The sequence below is a fragment of the Rhinopithecus roxellana genome, chromosome 3 (genome assembly GCF_007565055.1).
Source record: "Rhinopithecus roxellana isolate Shanxi Qingling chromosome 3, ASM756505v1, whole genome shotgun sequence".
NCBI lineage: Eukaryota > Metazoa > Chordata > Mammalia > Primates > Cercopithecidae > Rhinopithecus > Rhinopithecus roxellana.
The window spans coordinates 85870626-85890340 of NC_044551.1; the positions used below are offsets into that span (position 1 = coordinate 85870626).

The 19715-nt window shown below is 41.8% G+C and overlaps 1 protein-coding gene across 2 annotated transcripts in view; it reads right to left on the reverse strand.

The window, feature by feature from the left end:
- Nucleotides 1-1638: 1638 nt before the first annotated feature.
- Nucleotides 1639-19715, reverse strand: part of ADAMTS12 (ADAM metallopeptidase with thrombospondin type 1 motif 12) — a 391880-nt gene continuing 373803 nt past the window's right edge. For both annotated transcript variants that reach the window (XM_030927984.1, XM_030927985.1), the window contains 3 exons: nt 19060-19203; nt 9296-9455; nt 1639-1829 (listed from right to left, as the gene is read on the reverse strand). In XM_030927984.1, coding sequence (XP_030783844.1) covers nt 1651-1829; nt 9296-9455; nt 19060-19203 — 483 coding nt within the window. In that variant the 3' untranslated portion in view covers nt 1639-1650. The remainder of the gene's footprint in view (nt 1830-9295; nt 9456-19059; nt 19204-19715) is intronic.

The window sequence follows — 19715 nt, forward strand, 5'->3', positions numbered from 1 at the left end:
TGTTTACATTAGTTCTGCCACCATCTAGATATTAGCACCATTTTTAAATAGCACCATTCTGCTGAACGGATAGGTAAAGGGAGACAGGGGACACTGTGTTCCATGGGGAGTATTAAGTGTATCTGTGCATGAGTCAGAAAATATGCTGCCCATCACATGAAGGCCACATCCTTGCCTTTCTCCCTGTCAAGAATTGGTTCCGAGATCTTCTTCCATTTGAGGCTTATGCTCCTCCACCCACCCACCTACCCTCTTTCTCTGGGTTCAGTTCATGTAAGTACCTTCCCTTAGAAATCACTTTGTCTAGAAATTTGCTCTGAATTTGAGACCAAGCCTACTTTGACTTCTGGTGGGAGGTAGGAACATCCAGAACAAGCATTCTAACTTTTATTTCAGTTTCTTTGGACTCCCTGATTCACCTGTTCTCCCCAGGGTGAAAGACCTTTATGACTTTCATTTGTGAAATGGAAAAAATACTTGTCCAATAAGACATATTGGGTACACTGAGAAGTAGATCCTCTTTACCTTACTTTTTAGAAATGTTTTTTTCTCTAGATTAGAAGTTTGCACTATGTTCTTGTACTTAGTACAATTTACCTGGTTCTTTGCAATATTTTAATATGGAACCTCGATTTTCCAACCTGAGGGGAGGTGAGGACAGGTGGCAGCCCTAGAGCTGGTCGTAGTGGTCTTAGCTTATACACCCCCTGCAGCAAGACGCTGGTGGCACCTGAGCTCAGGCTTCCTGTATGGACTGTACAGAAGAGAGGAAGTCAGCCAGGAAGACCCATTTTCCCTTCTGCGAAGGAGTGTGTATTTGCCAGGAAAGTGGGAAGAATAAAGGCCCACAGTTCCTTTTCTATAATAGTAAGAAATTGATTTCTGCTCATTTGCTTTTTAAGAGTTTTCATAGAAATGCTCTTTAAGCCAGAAGTGTTTTCTGTGTAAGTGACCTAAATCCCTTAGGCTGTGTTTCTTATGCCTGTTTCCTCTTAGTCTAGTGTCTTGAGGTTGGCAGGGAACTCTAAGTAGCCGAGATATGGAGCCCTACAGGGATGGAGGAAGAGACTGAGGGATGTAACAAGCACTTTCTCTTCCTGCCCTAGTGGAACATGGGGTGAAGAAAGCAGTCCTCTGCCTGCATAAATTAAAGGAATGTTCCTAAAGCTCCACTGTGACATTTTAAATAGCAGCTGCCCCAGGCAGGGAGGAAAAAAAAAAAAAGAAAGGTATTCATCAAGATAAATTAAGAAGATTATTTGTCCCCTGGGTAAGGGTGGCTCTGTTGCCTGATACTCTTGAGGTAGTTGGGGAGAAAACTGGTCTCTTTGTTTTTATCTTCAAGGGAGAACAAAAATACAACATTTCACAAATCTGTAACCTGGCACCTTTCCCAGGAGCCAATACCAGGTGCTGCCTGATTCTCCTAGCTATTTCACCTTCCTATCAGGGAGCAGCAAGTACGGCAGCCTAGGCCTCCTGTGAGGGACATTTTGTGGCTAGAGGAACACAATGGATTTTGTTTCATTATGACCCAAAGTTGAACCTGAAATATATGAAGCAAAACCTCAATGAAGCAGCTCCCAGAGCTAAAGCATGTCATGGTCAGCAGGCTGCTGCAGTCTGGTGGAAGGTGGCTTCCTTTTGGGCTTAGAGTGCTTTGGGCTTTTGGAGCAACCGTTGCCTTCTTTGCCTTTGGCTGTGGGTGATGTGTGTCTGGGGACACGAGAAGCAGCACTGAGCCCTCACGGTGGGCACAGAACATTTCTTCATGGCTTTCAGTGTCTGGCAGAAACTGGCTGACAGCTTGTCCTTGGTGCAAAGTAAATCTGTGAAGGAGAAAAAGAATTAAAAAAAAAGTCCAAAGATTATCCTTTGTAGATATACAAGCACAACTTCTATTAATGTAAGACTTTATATGTCTACCAAGAAAGGAGCCATAACAATTCATAATAGGTGGTATCTACTGAATGTTTATTATGTTTCAGACACTGTGCAAAGTGTTTGTGCTAGACTGAACTATCAGTCATAATTCTTCACTCCCATGTAATTGTGCTATACAGAACATTCCCACCTTGCCATGGCTGCCTGGTGGGTAGAGAATCCTTCTCAACTACTTGTCTTTGGGTTCAGCTCTGTGACTTGCTTTAGACCATGGGATGCTGGTAGACACGATCTCTGTAGTGACTTGGAATGTGCAGGAGGACAAGCCTTCCCTGATGAGCTTCCGTTGTCACCGTAAGAAGAACCTGGCTTGTGCAGCCACCGAGGGTGATAAGAGACACATGGGGTAGACTTAGACTCAACCTACAGTTAGTAGCCAAGGCCAACCAAAGCCCAGCTCAATCACCTGAACCTTGGCTGACCTATAGATGCTCACCAAAAAATACATGACTGTGCATTATATGAAAAACACACACACACGTTTCTAGCAGCATAATTCACAATTGCAAAGACATGGAACCAACCTAAGGGCCCATCAGCCAATGAGTGGATACATGAAAATGTGGTATATATACCCCAGGGAATACTACTCAACCAAAAAAAGAAAAGAAAAAAAAAAAAAAAGGAGTGAAATAATGTCTTTTGCAGCAGCTTGTGTGAAGCTGGAGGCCATTATTCTAAGTGAAGTAACTTTAGGAATGGAAAACCAAATATATGTTCTCATTTATAAATGGGAGCTAAGCTATGAGGACTCAAAGGCATAAGAATGATATAAGGGCCCTAGGGGACCCAGGGAGGAAACTTGGGGGTGGTAAGGAATAAAAGACTACATATTGTATATAGTATACACTGCTTGGCTGATGGGTGCACTAAAATTTCAGAAATCACCACTAAGGAATGTGGGTTTTGGTTATCCCCCACAACTACTTTGGTATCCCCAAAACTATTGAAATTAAAAAAAAGAAAAAAAATACATGACTGTAGTTTTAAACCCCTGAGTGTCAGGGTGCTTTGCTATGCAGTATTGCTATGGAAATAGTTGAATGCAGTGTTTTCCATGCTTCACTACATTTAATCTTTGCAGTGCTACTAGCAGACAAGTATTTTTTCCATTTCACAAATGACTAAAGTAGGGCCTCAAGTAGTGAAGAACTTGTATAAGGTTGTCCAGCTGATAAATGGCAGGGCCAGATCTGAACACAGGTAGTCTTAACTCTACAGCTCATGCTCTCATCAATCATACTATTCAGAGTGTCAGGCCAACAACCAGTCAGCAAAATAACCAGTGCTTCCATGACAGGCGCAGTGGTTCACGCCTGTAATCCCAGCACTTTGGGAGACCAAGGCAGGTGGATCATGAGGTCAAGAATTCGAGACTAGCCTGGCCAACATGGCAAAACCCTGTCTCTACCAAAAATACAAAAATTAGCTGGGCGTGGTGGTGGGCGCCGGCAATCCCAGCTACTCGGGAGGCTGAGGCAGGAGAATTGCTTGAAATCAGAAGGTGGAGGTTGCAGTGAGCCGAGATCATGCCATTGCACCCAGCCTGGGCAAGAGGAGTGAAACTCCATCTTAAAAAAAAAAAAATAACCAATGCTTCCAGAGCGAGTGAGGGATACAGATATATAAACTGTGATCTCTGCCCTGCAGAACTTTACCATGGAGATGAAGGCAGAAGACATGTACAGATAATTCCCAGAGTAAGTATACAATTAGTCACCTGAGTTCCAACCCTTGTTCTCCTCTAACTAGCTCTGGGTAAGTGTGTCCCTTAATTTTCTTGGCCTTACTTTTCCCATACATGAGTTAGGGAATGAGAGTGGGTTGCTCAGGGACCACCCCATACACTCGTACAGGTGGTTCTCAGAGGGCACTGGCCCACAGCTTCCGGGTCTGTAAAGAATTCAATTAGATATTTTTTTTTTCTAGAAAGTGAAATCGTTTTAAGCTTGCCTTGAGTGCCTCTTGGAGCTCTCGTCTTTCTTTCTCCTTTATTCATAGTTCTGAAGAAAAAAGCACTTTCATAAACAGGCCACTATCCTTTGTAAATGGAACAGTCAGAAAAAGTAGAAATGGAAATAAGATCCTCTCCACCCCAAATGTGTGACAGTATCTTTGCGTCTCTATGCTTTTTCCACCTTCAGATCATAAAGGCAAAAAATTCTTTTTATCTCCTCAGAACTCCTTATTCTCTTAACTGTGCCTTATTTTTGTGAACAAATGAATGTCTTCTGTTAGCTTCCAGAGTCCCGTTTGGGGCTCAAGTTTTAAGTGCCCTTAGGAATCGGTAACATATAATGCTCCTAGAATCCAAAACCTGAGTCTTCATCTTTCCTTCTTCAGGGCTCTGCTTTTAGCCTCTTATAAAAACCCCATCTCTCTTAAAACCCCACAGGAAATTGCCTGACACACTTGGAAGTTTCAGAGACAGTACACGTTTTTGTTTTTTGAGACAGCTCCCTCTGTTGCCCAGGTTGGAGTACAGTGGTGCAATGTCGGCTCACTGCAACCCTCCTGGGTTCAAGTGATTCTCCTGCCTCAATCTTCTGAGTAGCTGGGACTACAGGCATGTACTACCACGTCCAGCTACTTTTGTGTGTGTGTGTGTGTATATTTAGTAGAGACTGGGTTTCACCGTGTTGGTCAGGCTGGTCTTGAACTCCTGACCTTGAATGATCTGCCCGCCTCGGCCTCCCAAAGTGCTAGGATTACAGGTGTGAGCCCCTGCGCCTGGCCTTGTTTTTCTTTTTGTTTTAAATTTCCTCCTCAAAATTCAACTTCAGAGAGTACATGTTTTGACCAAGCATGTCTCTTGTGGAATATCCCTCGAGCTCTTCATCTCCCGTGTCCCAGCAGAGCAGAGGGTGTTGTTCATGGGACCTGGGCCGTGCATTGTGTGCGCTGCTGATCGGAACAAGGCAAGGCTTCCTTCCCGGGCTCTGGGAAGCCCCTTGGCAGGGTAGTCCAAGCATCATACAGTCGCTCCAGTTTCTTAGCCAGCCTCTCCTGAAGTCTCTGTGGATGGAGGCTGGAGAGAGCACAGGAGGGGCAGTTCTTTGCCCCACAATCTTGTCGCTGTGAGTCTGTGAGTGCTCTGGGGCTGTTGCCCAGGAGGAGAAAGACAGGAAGGGTAGAGGCTCAGCTGACAGCCACCATCCCACAAAGCTTCTTCTGGCAGCGCTGACCCACATGAGTCCCCTCTGTCTCCATGTCCAAGCAGGCATTATTGTACTACACACTTGGGCACCACACCATACGCTCTCTTGAACTGCTCTGTAAATGGAGTGTGCTAAGGGATAAAGTGCGAGCTCTCAAAGGTATCTGCCATTATAGAAAGGACCTCTAGGAGTCCCCCAAAGTCTTTGCCCTGGTTGTGGGTTGAACTGTATCCTTTGAAATGTACCCCAGCATTGAAGTCCTCACCCTTTGTATCTGTGAATGTGATCTGATTTGGAAATAAGATCTTGGCAGATAGAATTATGATGTCAATTAAGATGAGGTCACTATGAACTAGGGTGGGCCCTTCATCCAACCTGAGTGGTGTCCTTATAAAAAGAGGAGAAGAGACACAGAGACAGACACACAAACAGAGGAGGAAAAGCTGTGCTGAGACACAGATGCAGAGAGGAAAGACAGCCATGTGGTAATGGAGGCAGAGACTGGAATTCAGTTTCTGTAAGCTGAGGAATGTCAGTGATGGCCAGCAACCGCCAGAAGCCAGGAGAATGAGTGTGGCCCTGCCAATACCTTGATTTTGGACTTCTAGCCTCCAGAACTGTGAGAGAATAGATTTCTGTTGTCTTTAGTCACCTAGTTTATTACAGTTTGTTATGGCAGCATGAATATTTGTGCTTGTAGCCCAGGAAGCTAATACACTCCTTCCTCCATGAAAGTAGAAAAAACACAGACACAAATTATTAAGCATATACCACATACTAGGCAATGTTTGACATATACTATACCATTTGATTGTCACAGAAATCAATAGATGTGGGTGCATCTATTCTTTTAATAACTGAGGGTTCCACAGAAGCTTAGCAATAGACCCAACATCACACAGCTGGCATATAGATGGTGCCGCTGTAAACTGAATGTTGTCTCAATAGCTCCCAAGCTTTGTCTCTGAGAGAGTGAATCTCGTGTACTGGTGATGGGGCAGGAGAAGATCACATGAATAGGTCTTCTCTGCCCAGAACATCTTTTTTCCTCAACACAGGAGGCCCACTTGTCAGGTTAGGTCAACACCTAAATGACTGAAAGAAACTCAACCAAGCCTGGAATCCTCACATGCTCCTGGAAACCATGAGATCAAGAGCCTTGCTTTTCAATAGTCCTTGGAGTCTGGATACATGCTAGGTCCTGGGGCCCTCCTTTTTGAGAGTAGGGGACCAGAAGGAAGAGTGGAAGATGAGAGTGGCTTATATTGGCAGTCTGTGTTCCAGAGCTATGTTTAGCAACTTGTTTAGATGATGACCATGAGCCCAACATGATGACAGGGCTCAATTACATCAGTTCTCCCTATTGCTGTGAAACAATGAAGGCTTGTTGTGTTCATCAGTCAATTGGATTCCACTTCCAAAGTACATACAATGCTTATAATTATGGGCAACTTGGAGGGGATATCCCAGTTTGCCTCCGCTGGTTCAACAGAAACCACATTTGGAAATTTAAAGGGACAGTTATACGCCTGTATCTTTGTTGTCATCTGTGTTACAGGGGATAATATTTTGTTCACCAAAGAAGCCTGGAAAACAATTTCAATGTTGTTGACAAATATAGTGTCCATGATTTTGGGTTCCTTGAGGCCAAGAACTGTGTTTTACTCATGTCTTTCTCCTCAGCTCTTAGCACTTCTTTGAGACATTTTGTGATCAATAATATTTTGTTGAATAAGTGAATGAATGAGATCCTATTCATCTGGCAGAATATTCTTTAGCAGAAAATTTAACAACTCAAATGTTCATTTGTATCAACACTGGATCTAAGTATTCTTTCTTTCTTTCTTTTTTTTTTTTTTTTGCCTTTTCTACCCCTCCTCAAATTAAAAATAGCAGCAGCAACAATAACAAAACAACCCCAGGAATGGTAGGCTTAAGGGTTTTGCTCTTGTTTTTTAATCAATATGAATGTAATGCTAAGAATAAAGCTTATACTTGGTAAATGAATTTTCTTGATTTTTTTTTCCACATAGATACATGGAAAGGGTTTTGTAGGCACTAATGTGGAAATAGTAGTTCCAATTTAGATTTTAAGTCATTAAAACTTCAGATGGTTTCTAAAAGAAGTAAAATGACCTGGAGAAAACTAAACCTTACATGAATTCATACCTGATATTATAAAATATACTTAGGATTATGTTATGTTTATTGTGAAAGCTGACTGACAAGAACCTGGGCATTGAATGAATATTTTCAAAGAATTTTAGAGAATTATAGGGGTCAGGGTGGGTGGCTGGCTTCTTAAATCAAGGAATTTCTTACAGTTCCTCTTTCATTTTCCTTCTATGTGAGTAGGCACGGCTCTGCCTTCAAAAGAAGCTAGTAATTAACTTTTGTGGCCCTGATATTTGTCAGTGAATGGAATTCATTGTTAAGCACATCAATTGCCAGCCAACTATTGGTCGCCATTTATTCTGTGTGAGATTTCAAGATGAAAACTACAATCTATGCACTTAACCCTGTTTTGATTATTGAAGATTTTATTGTCCAGCCATAGGACAGTTGAAGTCAACCTACATATAATTCAAAATAACAAGCCCTAACACTAGGCATGATCAACCAAGAGTAAGTGGCTGCTTCAGTTATATAAAAAATAACACAACATAGAAGGGATTCTATAGCCTCAACTGTTTAAAGTATGGTACCATAGAAGGAGATGGAATGAAAGGAAAAGAGTCTCAGATTGGTCCCTTGGTCCAGAACGAGGTGCTTCTCAAACTTTGATGTGCATGTGAATCACCAGGGATCTTGTTAAATGAAGATTCTAATTCAGTAGGTCTAGAGTGAGGCCCAAGAGCCTCAAATTCCCAGGAGATGCCAAGTCAGCTTGTCCAGGGACCATATTTTGAGAAGCAAGAGTCTGGAAGACATGAATAACACCTCAGAAAATGAGCTCTAGGTGACTTCTTCTGTAATTTCAAGTAAGGCCAATGAAAGCCACCCTTAAGTGCAAGTCAGTAAGAAGCTACCTGTGATAATCACACCTAAAGCATTTCCTTGCTCAGTGCATTTTGATCAGGATTTCCAGACTAGATCTCTCTCCTGGCCTCCACACCTGTACAGCAAACGAATCACAGGACACCCCTACCTAGATGACTCACAGACTCCTTAACAAACACGTTCCAAACAGAACTCACTACCTTCCCTCTTTCCCAAAGCCCGTTAGGCTTCCTCTCTCAGTGCATGGTAGCTTCATCTACTCAGCTGCCCAAGTCAAAATTATGGGCATTAGCCTTTCTCTCCTTTCTCCCGGCACAAAGGGCTATCAAATTTTTCTTTTAATGAGCTACTGAATGTACTCACTTTGCTGTTTTTAATTTAATTTAGAAATTTTACATGTCAATGAAGCCCAGACAATCAGTGGAATGGACATTATAGATCGTAGCTGAACCTACCCAGCCTGTAGGAGCTCCTTTGTCTCTCAAACAGAGAGCCTCCTGCAAATTCACTTCTCCTGGGGTAGCCCCTGTCCAATGGCTGAAGAGCGTGGGAGTGTGAATGTACAGCTTGCTGGCTCAGGAGCGGACGACTCACAGGTATAACCTGTGCTCTGGAGCTGCCTGGAGGACCAGTCTGAAGCTAGGACTCAGGTTCCTGAGAAGGCATCCTGGCTGTGTCTCCTCCTTTTTCCATCTGGCTTACTCCACTCCCTTCATGATCTTCCCCGGAAATACTTAATGAATCCCTTGCACACACACTTTCACCCCAGAGCCTGCTTCTGGGGAACCTGGCCTAACACAGTGGTACCAGATTTATAGAGGACCATTTCACACTTGACTGGGTTCCTGAGAAAGGCTGGGATATCTCTTAAGACATTTTTGAAAGCATAGAAATAATTCTCATCCATGTTGGATGACATCAGTGTGAACAGGGTTAGAGAGAGAAAATCATATTTTATGATAGTCAATAAATAATAATAATTAAAAAAGAAAAATGGATGAGATACTCTCTCAAGAAGTTAAGATTCAAACCTCACCAAATCAGATAGCTTGTTCCCAGGGTTACCGGCTGACCTCTTTAACATTAAGATTTTCTGTTGAGTAAAAGAAACGTAAAGCTATCTACAAGCTGCATCATGTAGGATGACATTTGTGCAAAGATCTCTTTCTCCCCAAGCAAACCCATTCACCCACCGGCACTTTTCTTGCAGGCCTGCTGGTTGCATTTTTTGAATTCTGGAGGTCTGGGTTCGTGATCACACAGGCACTGGTCTTGGTCTTCAGTTTGATTGTTCTCTGAGGGCACACAATGGACAGTCCTCTTCTGAAAGCCACCTCCACAGGAAGTGGAACACTGAAAGAGAGGGTGAACAGAGAGTCAGAAGTCGTCCCCACGACTCCCAAGAAAACACCAGTAGAACACCTCCAACCCCACTGTGGTCAAGAATGGAAACATCTCAGTAACTAGAAACCTTTTTGAAGGAGTCATAGAATAAAGGTACTAATAATTTGGAGATGTGAGTTTAGAAAGACTCTGTACTATAGGCTGTGTGGATTGGATCTGACTGAGTTTACTATTAAGTTCTCTGCAGAACGTTCTCTTTCACACATTTCAGAATGGTCTGATGTCTCTCGTCACATGACTACAGCACTGGGCTCCAGGAACCTATGTTGGTGCCGTGGGACCCAGCCAGGCCACACATGACTGGTCTAGGGAAGGTCCCTGCATCAAGCGGGGCCAATAAGTCACTTCCTTGGGAATTTGAATTGAGACCCACCCAGCAAGAGATTCCATCTAAGGCTGAAATTTGAGAACTTGGGTGTTGTTGGTGGCCACATTTCCTGCTAAGTAAAATGAGTGAAAACCAAATGGAAGAAAAGGTGAATGGAATGAAGCATGTGCTTAGAGACGAACAGGAAGGAGGGAGGCATTGCCCATGGGGTTCGCACCCTTCGTTCTAGCTGGAACTCCCAACCCAAACATTCATTTTTGCATCATGAGTATATGGAGTGAAACATATGGAGGGAGGCTGAACTGCAAGCAAAGCAGAATACAATTCCACATCTGGGTCGTGGTACCTTGGTCTGAACTAATTTTGATTTGGGGCTGGGGATTGGATGTGAGGAAAAGGGGTGGAGCTACTAGGAGAGATGAGCGTTGGGTAAAAAGGAAAGTGGGAGGGAAAAGACCCCAGTGGCATGGAGAGAATATGGAATGGGGGTAGGGACAGGGCTGAGCATGGAAGCTGGGGAAGAAACAGAGCAACAGCAGACCCGGGTCTGTGCCTAGCTGGACCAGGTCCTCTCAAGCCATTCTAATGATAAGGTTCCACTGCAATGTTATGATTGCCCACCTGGCTGCAGGAGGGAGATTCGCTGGCCTGTAGAAGCAGTTTACATAAGATTCTTCAGGATGTAAAAAAATGTGCCTGAATTTACCACATATGCTCTTTTCTTAAATTATTATTTTTTGAGGTAAAATATATAAAACATAAAATACACCATTTAAACCATTTTTTTGAGACAAAGTCTGGCTCTATCACCCAGGCAGGAAGGCAGTGGCACAGTCTCAGCTCACTGCAACCTCCCTCTCCCTGGTTCAAGTGATTCTCCTATCTCAGACTCCCAAGTAACTGGGACTACAGGTGTGTGCTACCACACCTAGTTACTTTTTCCTCTGGCACACTCGCTAAGTCAACTGGAAGTTTAGTCATCTGTTTCCAGATTCCAATTTTTTTTTTTTTTTTTTTTTTTTTTTTTTTTTTTTTTTTTTTTTTGGTGAGGGGGAGCTAAAGATAGATCAGGGTAATTTTACAGATTCCAAAATTGTATGGACCCATCTCTCTGCTCTTGTCTCCTGCCCCCATCTTTGTCCTTGTGGGCTTGTGCCAGTTGTAGTATTTTATCCCTTCTGCCTATTTAGTGGAGTTTTGGGAACAAAGGCAAATGTATATGTTCAATCCATAGCTTGTGTAGTTTCACCTAATAATAGATCATGGAGGTTATGAGTGATTCCAAAGGCTGGCCTGGTAGGTGTTAACCACTCTCTCATTATCCCCCCATTCTTTGCTATGCATAATTGGTGAATTCCTGACACACAGCTCTTCTAAGGAACTTCAACCCATGTCCACTCCCAATAGACTCACCTGGAACTCCTTCAGGGAGTTGAAAGGGAGGCTTAAAAATGTTCTTACAATTTGTAATCTTCCATGAGATTGTTTCCCTAAATGGGCCCAAACTTACAGCATTTTTATGACCTCGCATTACATCACATTTTCTCTTTTAGATGTCATGTTTGCTTTGATTAGAGGTATGTATTCTGTTATACAGAGTTCTGAGATATTTATGAAGAGCCTAGTCCTGAAATATATCCAGGCAGCTGGGGCAAGGCCTGCCAAGAGTAAGCATGGTCTCTGCTCAGGCCCATGTGGCTGGAGAAGGCCACTGCTGCCTTGATCCAATCTGCCATTACATTAATGATGAATTTTGGGAAGTTCATGGCTAGACTAGGTACACAAATCTTGCTCATAGCAGTGAATATTAGTTTGGTAACTATTTATTGGGTGCCAACAGATAAACATCCTAACAAAGGGGAAACTGTTAAGTAAATATGATCAATCAACTTGATGGAATATTACTGTAAAGAAAGGATTAACATTGGTCCTGGTTCAGAGTACTTGGAGAGAAAAATGACCTTGAAGTATGGTTTCCTTGGACACTACAGAGTTAAGGTAAATGCAAAAGATGATGACTGTCTTGTCTACTAGGAAATTCCTGACTGTAGGACTGTTCTCTACTGGAGGCCTGTGAGTTGGCATGTGGCCTTGGGCATGTGTGACCAAAATAGTTTAAAATATTGGCAGGAAACTGAGGCTGAGGCTTCTTTGTGTCAGGGTGACCTGCGTGCACCTTGGCTCTCATTTCTTGCTACTCATACATACCACGCTTGACAGACAAGGAAGCAAATGAAGTTGTACTCTTGGATAGTTGCTGAACTTGTATCCTTCGGTAGCAACCTCCTGCAGAGATGAGGCTGTTGTGCCTAATATAATTCCTGCTTGTATCTTTCTACATAGCTAAGTGAATTTGGTGTTAGAGTCAAGCCTATTGTGCCTCACATGTCTGACTGCCAATAGACCGCCAATTTGACACAGCATTAGAGTGGATCATGGCTGTGCCGGTGCAACTATGCAACTATGAACAATGAGAATTACGAACTGTATAGCAACCTACAGATAGCTGGGGGCATTATGTTGGGCAAAATACTGCATTCCCGTGTGTGTAATAATTACAACCATCAAAACATACATGCATGGGAACAAGTTACTTTATAAAAATGTTAGTAGTTGTGATGTTAGTGTATCAGACCATCTTGGCTCCCCTGTCTCCCAGCTCGTGACCCTAGGATCTGTCCCAGCTGAGGTGGCAACCAACTTTCTGAAAGCACAGCCCAGTGGCCTTCACCTCATGCCACTTGTATTAGCCTGGTTTCACACTGCTATAAAGACATACCTGAGACTGGGTAATTTATAAAGAAAAGAGGTTTAATTGACTCAGAGTTCCACAGGGTTGGGGAGGCCTCAGGAAACTTACAATCATGGTGGAAGGGAAGAGGCACAACTTACATGGCAGCAGGTGAGAGAGAGTGGTAAGTGAAGTGGGAGGAGCCCCTTATAAAACCATCAGATCTCATAAGAAATCACTGACTATCACAAGAACAGCATGGGGGAAACTGCCCCCATGATGCACTCACCTGCCTCTGGGTCTCTCCCTTAACACGTGAGAATTACAATCTGAGATGAGATTTGGGTGGGAGCACAGAGCCAAACCATATCACCATGCCTCATGCCTCCCTGCTTCTGATTGGGCTTTCTTGTTGCCAATTAGACATGAGACACAATGGGACTTGCTCAGTGCCCATATCTGGACAATTCAGAAGTATGGCGATATTAGCCCTGTAAAGGGAGACTCCACCAAAGGGAGACAGGAGTTAGTGGATAACTCTTCTCCTTTCCTACTCGTCCCTCCCTTCCTGGATAAACTGCCACAACATGCAGTAGGTCACACAGGTTTTAGAAGCCTTCCTGTGAGAACCAGCAATCAGTTGCTCCTGACACCAAGCGATGGTCAGTTAGGTAAGATAATCAGTCTAGTAACATACCACTTCATTTTTGACTCCCCTTCTCTGCCTCCTTTCTCTTTTCTGTCACCCCTGCTTCCCTGGCATTGAATTTTCAAATAAAGTTAAATTTTTTCTCGAGACTTTATTTGATAGAAAACCTAGGATAAGACAAGTCAGAATGATGGCAGACTCTGTCCATGGGATAATTTTCTTTATTTTGTTTTTCTGAGATGGAGTCTCACTCTGTCACCCAGGCTGGAGTGCAGTGGTGCAATCTCTGTTCACTGTTACCTCCACGTCTTGGGTTCAAGTGATCCTCCTGTCGCAGACTCCCAAGTAGCTGGGATTACAGGCATGTACCACCACATCTGGCTAATTTTTAAATTTTTAGTAGAGATGGGGTTTCACAATGTTGGCCAGGCTGGTCTCAAATAGAAATCCTGGCTTTTCCTAGAGCAAAGAGGAGTTGGCATCTGTCCTAAAGCTTTAGGCATAGTTAGACTTAGTGAGTTTCAGGCCTCTTGTCAGTCCACAGATCAGTTTGCCAGATGGCCAGCCTGTTTGATGGAACAAAATAATTAAACTGTAAATGAAGGAAAGAGGTATTATTCTCCCTAAGTTTGTTTATTGCATAAATAATACTCTATCAGCAATATTGAAAATAAAATTCAGGCCAGGCGTGGTGACTCAAGCCTGTACTCCTAGCACTTTGGGAGGCCAAGGCAGGTGGATCACCTGAGGTCAAGAACAGAGCTTGATGGAGAATGACTTTGACAAGTTGACAGAAGTAGGCTTCGGAAGGTTGGTAATAACAAAGTTCTCTGAACTAAAGGAGCATGCTCTAACCCATCACAAGGAAGCTAAAAACCCTGGAAAAAAGGTTAGATGAATGGCTAACTAGAATAAACAGTGTAGAGAAGACCTTAAAAGACCTGATGGAGCTGAAAACCATGGCATGAGAACTTCGCGATGCATGCACAAGCTTCAATAGCTGGTTCAATCAAGTGGAAGAAACAGTATCAGTGTTTGAAGATCAAATTAATGAAATAAAGCGAGAAGACAAGTTTAGAAAAAACAGAGTAAAAAGGAACAAACAAAGCCGTAGATCTGATCTACGTGAAAAGATCAGATCTACGTTTGATTAGTGTACCTGAAAGTGATGGGGAGAATGGAACCAAGTTGGAAAACACTCTTCAAGATATTATCCAGGAGAACTTCCCTAACCTAGCAAGGCAGGCTAACATTCAAATTCAGGAAATACAGAGAACACCACAAATGTACTCCTTGAGAATAGCAACCCCGAGACACATAATTATCAGATTCACCAAGGCTGAAATGAAGGAAAAAATGTTAAGGGCAGACAGAGAGAAAGGTTGGGTTACCCACAAAAGGAAGCTCATCAGACTAACAGTGGATCTCTCGGCAGAAACCCTACAAGACAGAAGAGAGTGGGGGCCAATATTCAACATTCTTAAAGAAAAGAATTTTCAACCCAGAATTTCATATCCAGCCAAACTAAGCTTCATAAGTGAAGGAGAAATAAAATCCTTTACAGACAAGCAAATGCTGAGAGATTTTGTCACCACCAGGCATGCCTTACAAGAGCTCCTGAAGAAAGCACTAAACATGGAAAGGAACAACTGGTACCAGCCACTGCAAAAACATGCCAAATTTTAAAGACTATCGATGCTTTGAAGAAACTGCATCAATTAATGGGCAAAATAACCAACTAACATCATAATGACAGAATCAAATTAACACATAACAACACTAACCTTAAATGTAAATGGGCTAAATGCCCCAATTAAAAGATACAGACTGGCAAATTGGATAAAGAGTCAAGACCCATCAGTGTGCTATATTCAGGAGACTCATCTCACATGCAGAGACACACATAGGCTCAAAGTGGAGGGATGGAGGAAGATCTACCAAGCAAATGGAAGGCAAAAAAAAAAAAAAAAAAAAAAAAAAAAAAAAAAAAAAAAAAAAAGCAGGGTTTGCAATCCTAGTCTCTAATAAAACAGACTTTAAACCAACAAAGATCAAAAGAGACAAAGAAAGCCATGACATAATGGTAAAGGGATCAATTCAACAAGAAGAGCTAACTATCCTAAATATATATGCACCCAATACTGGAGCACCCAGATTCATAAAGCAAGTCCGTAAAGACCTACAAAGAGTCTCAGACTCCCACACAATAATAATGGGAGATTTAACCTCCCACTGTCAATATTAGACAGATCAACAAGACAGAAGGTTAACAAGGGTCTCCAGGACTTGAACTCAGCTCTGCACCAAGCAGACCTATTTGACATCTACAGAACTCTCCACCCCAAATCAACAGAAGATACATTCTTCTCAGCACCACATCACATTTATTCTAAAATTGACCACATAATTGGAAGTAAAGCACTCCTTAGCAAATATAAAAGAACGGAAATCACAACAAACTGACTCTCAGACCACAGTGCAATCAAATTAGAACTCAGAATTAAGAAACTCACTCAAAACTGTACAACTACATGGAAACTGAACAACCTGCTCTTGAATGACTACTGAGTAAATAACAAAATGAAGGCAGAGATAAAGATGTTCTTTGAAATCAAAGAGAAGAAAGATACAACATACCAGAATCTCTGGAACACATTTAAAGCAGTGTGTAGAGGGAAATTTATAGCACTAAATGCCCACAAGAGAAAGCAGGAAAGATCTAAAATCGACATCCTAACTTCACAATTAAAAGAACTAGAGAAGCAAGAGGAAACAAATTCAAAAGCTAGCAGCAGGCAAGAAACAACTAAGGTCAGATCAGAACGGAAGGAGACAGAGACACAAAAAACCCTTCAAAAAAATCAGTGAATTCAGGAGCTGGTTTTTTGAAAAGATCAACAAAATTGATAGACCGTTAGCAAAACTAATAAAGAAGAAAAGAGAGAAGAATAAAATAGATGCAATAAAAAATGATACAGGGGATATCACCACTGATCCCACAGAGATACAAACTACCATCAGAGAATACTATAAATGCCTCTATGCAAATAAACTAGAAAACCTAGAAGAAATGGATCAATTCCTGGACACATACACCCTACCAAGGCTAAACCAAGAAGAAGTTGAATCTCTCAATAGACTAATTACAGACTCTGAAATTGAGGCTGTAATTAAGAGCCTACCAACCAAAAAAAGTCCAGGACCAGAAGGATTCACAGCCGAACTCTACCAGAGGTACAAAGAGGAGCTAGTACCATTTATTCTGAAACTCTTCCAATCAATAGAAAAAGTGGGATTCCTCCCTAACTCATTGTATGAGGCCAGCATCATCCTGATATCAGAGCCTAGCAGAGACACAACAAAAAAAGAAAATTTTAGACCAATATACCTGATGAACATGGATGCAAAAATCCTCAGTAAAACACTAGCAAACCGAATCAAGGAGCACATCAAAAAGCTTATCCACCATGATCAAGTGGGCTTCATCCTTGGGATGCAAGACTGGTTCAACATATTCAAATCAATAAATGTAATCCAGCATATAAACAGAACCAAAGACAAGAACCACATGATTATCTCAATAGATGCAGAAAAGGCCTTTGACAAAATTCAACAGCCCTTCATGCTAAAAGCTCTCAATAAATTCAGTATTGATGGAATGTATCTCAAAATAATAAGAGCTATTTATGACAAACCCACAGCCAATATCATACTGAATGGGCAAAAACTGGAAGCATTCCCTTTGAAAACAGGCACAAGACAAGTATGCCCTCTCTCACCACTCCTATTCAACATCTTGTTGCAAATTCTGGCCAGGGCAATCAGGCAAGAGAAAGAAATAAAGGGTATTCAATTAGGAAAAGAGGAAGTCAAATTGTCCCCGTTTGCAGATGACACGATTGTATATTTAGAAAACACCACTGTCTCAGCCCAAAATTTCCTTAAGCTGATAAGCAACTTCAGCAAAGTCTCAGGAGACAAAATCAATGTGCAAAAATCACAAGCATTCCTGTACACCAATAACAGACAAACAGAGCCAAATCATGAGTGAACTCCCATTCACAATTGCTACAAAGAGAATAAAATACCTAGGAATCCAACTTACAAGGGATGTGAGGGACCTCTTCAAGGAGAACTACAAACCACTACTCAACAAAATAAAAGAGGATACAAACGGAAGAACATTCCATGCTCATGGATAGGAAGAATCAATATCGTGAAAATGGCCATACTGCCCAAGGTAATTTATAGATTTAATGCCATCCCCATCAAGCTACTAATGACTTTCTTCACAGAATTGAAAAATACTACTTTAAAGTTCATATGGAACCAAAAAAGAGCCCGCATTGCCAAGACAATCACAAGCAAAAAGAACAAAGCTGGAGGCATCAGGCTACCTGACTTCAAATTATACTACAAGTCTACAGTAACCAAAACAGCATGGTACTGGTACCAAAACAGATATATAGACCAATAGAACAGAACAGAGGCCTCAGATACAACACCACACATCTACAGCCATTTGACAAACCCCACAAAAACAAGCAATGGGGAAAGGATTCCCTATTTAATAAATGGTGGTGGGAAAACTGGCTAGTCATATGTAGAAAGCCGAAACCGGATCCCTTCCTTACACCTTATACAAAAATTAATTCAAGATGGATTAAAGACTTAAATGTTAGACCTAAAACCATAAAATCCCTAGAAGAAAACCTAGGCAATACCATTCAGGACATAGGCGTGGGCAAAGACTTCATGACTAAAACACCAAAAGCAATGGCAACAAAAGTCAAAATATACAAATGGGATCCAACTAAACTAAGGAGCTTCTGCACAGCAAAAGAAACTACCATCAGAATGAACAGGCAACCTCCAGAATAGGAGAAAATTTTGGCAATCTACTCATCTGACAAAGGGCTAATATCTAGAATCTGCAAAGAACTTAAATTTACAAGAAAACAAACAACTCCATCAAAAAGTGGGCAAAAGATATGAACAGACATTTCTCAAAAGAAGATATTTATGTAGCCAACAGACACATGAAAAAATGCTCATCATCACTGGTCATCACAGAAATGCAAATCAAAACCACAATGAGATACCATCTCATGCCAGTTAGAATGGCCATCATTAAAAAGTCAAGAAACAACAGATGCTGGAGAGGATGTGGAGAAATAGGAACACTTTTACACTGTTGATGGGAGTGCAAATTAGTTCAACCATTGTGGAAGACAGTGTGGTGATTCCTCAAGGATCTAGAACTAGAAATACCATTTGACCCAGCCATCCCATTACTGAGTATATTCCCAAAGAATTATAAATCATGCCACTATAAAGACACATGCACACGTATGTTTATTGCGGCACTATTCACAATAGCAAAGACTTGGAACCAACCCAAATGTCCATCAACGATAGATTGGACTACGAAAATGTGGCACATATACACCATGGAATACTATGCAGCCACAAAAAAGGATGAGTTCATGTCCTTTGTGGGGACATGAATGCAGCTGGAAACCATCATTGTCAGCAAACTATCGCAAGGGCAGAAAACCAAGCACCGCATGTTCTCACTCATAGGTGGGAATTGAACAATGAGAACACTTGGACACAGGGTGGGGAACATCACACACTGGGGCCTGTCAGGGGGTGGGGGGCTGGGGGAGGGATAGCATTAGGAGAAATACCTAACGTAAGTGATGAGTTGATGAGTGCAGCAAACCAACATGGCATGTAACCTATGTAACAAACCTGCATGTTGTGCACATGTACCCTAGAACTTAAAGTATTTTTAAAAAAAAAAAAGCTAAAGTAAAAAAAAGTATGAATAAACGAGTCTTACCAGGTCCCAGTTCCCAGTGGCCCAGTGACAGCAGAGGTGCTCATTGCAAGACATGGTGGATGTGGGTCTTTTTGTCCAGTCACAGAGGCCTCCTGGACAGAACACTTCTCTCTCCTGAACTCCGCCTCCACAGGACCTGGAGCACTGATATACAGCAGTGACAAGATTAGGTAAAAGTCAGGTGGAGACATGTTTAATGATAAGTGAAGAACTTCATATTGTCATTTTTGTTGTGTACAGTGTTATTAGGAATATAGGTATATGTATTGGAATTTATAGCATTCCTGCAAGTTCCTTACAATGACCACTCACTATTTTTCTTTTAAGTGGGGAAACAAGAATTAAAGAGAGGTAGAAATATTGATGAAGCAAATCCTGAAGACATAAGGAGGAGAAAAGTCAGAAGATGCCAAATAGTCTAATGTTAAACAATATGTCAAAAGGAAGGAATTGTTTTTAAAAGCCTAAATGAGTGGTCATTCCAGAATGGACATTATTTTATTTCACAGAATTGAAAAATACTACTTTAAAGTTCATATGGAACCAAAAAAGAGCCCTCATTGCCAAGACAATCACATTTTGTCTTTTGCATTTTGTCTTTTGAAAAAAGCTTTTTAGAAACAAAAATGTAAAATTTAGGTTTTTTATAATGATTA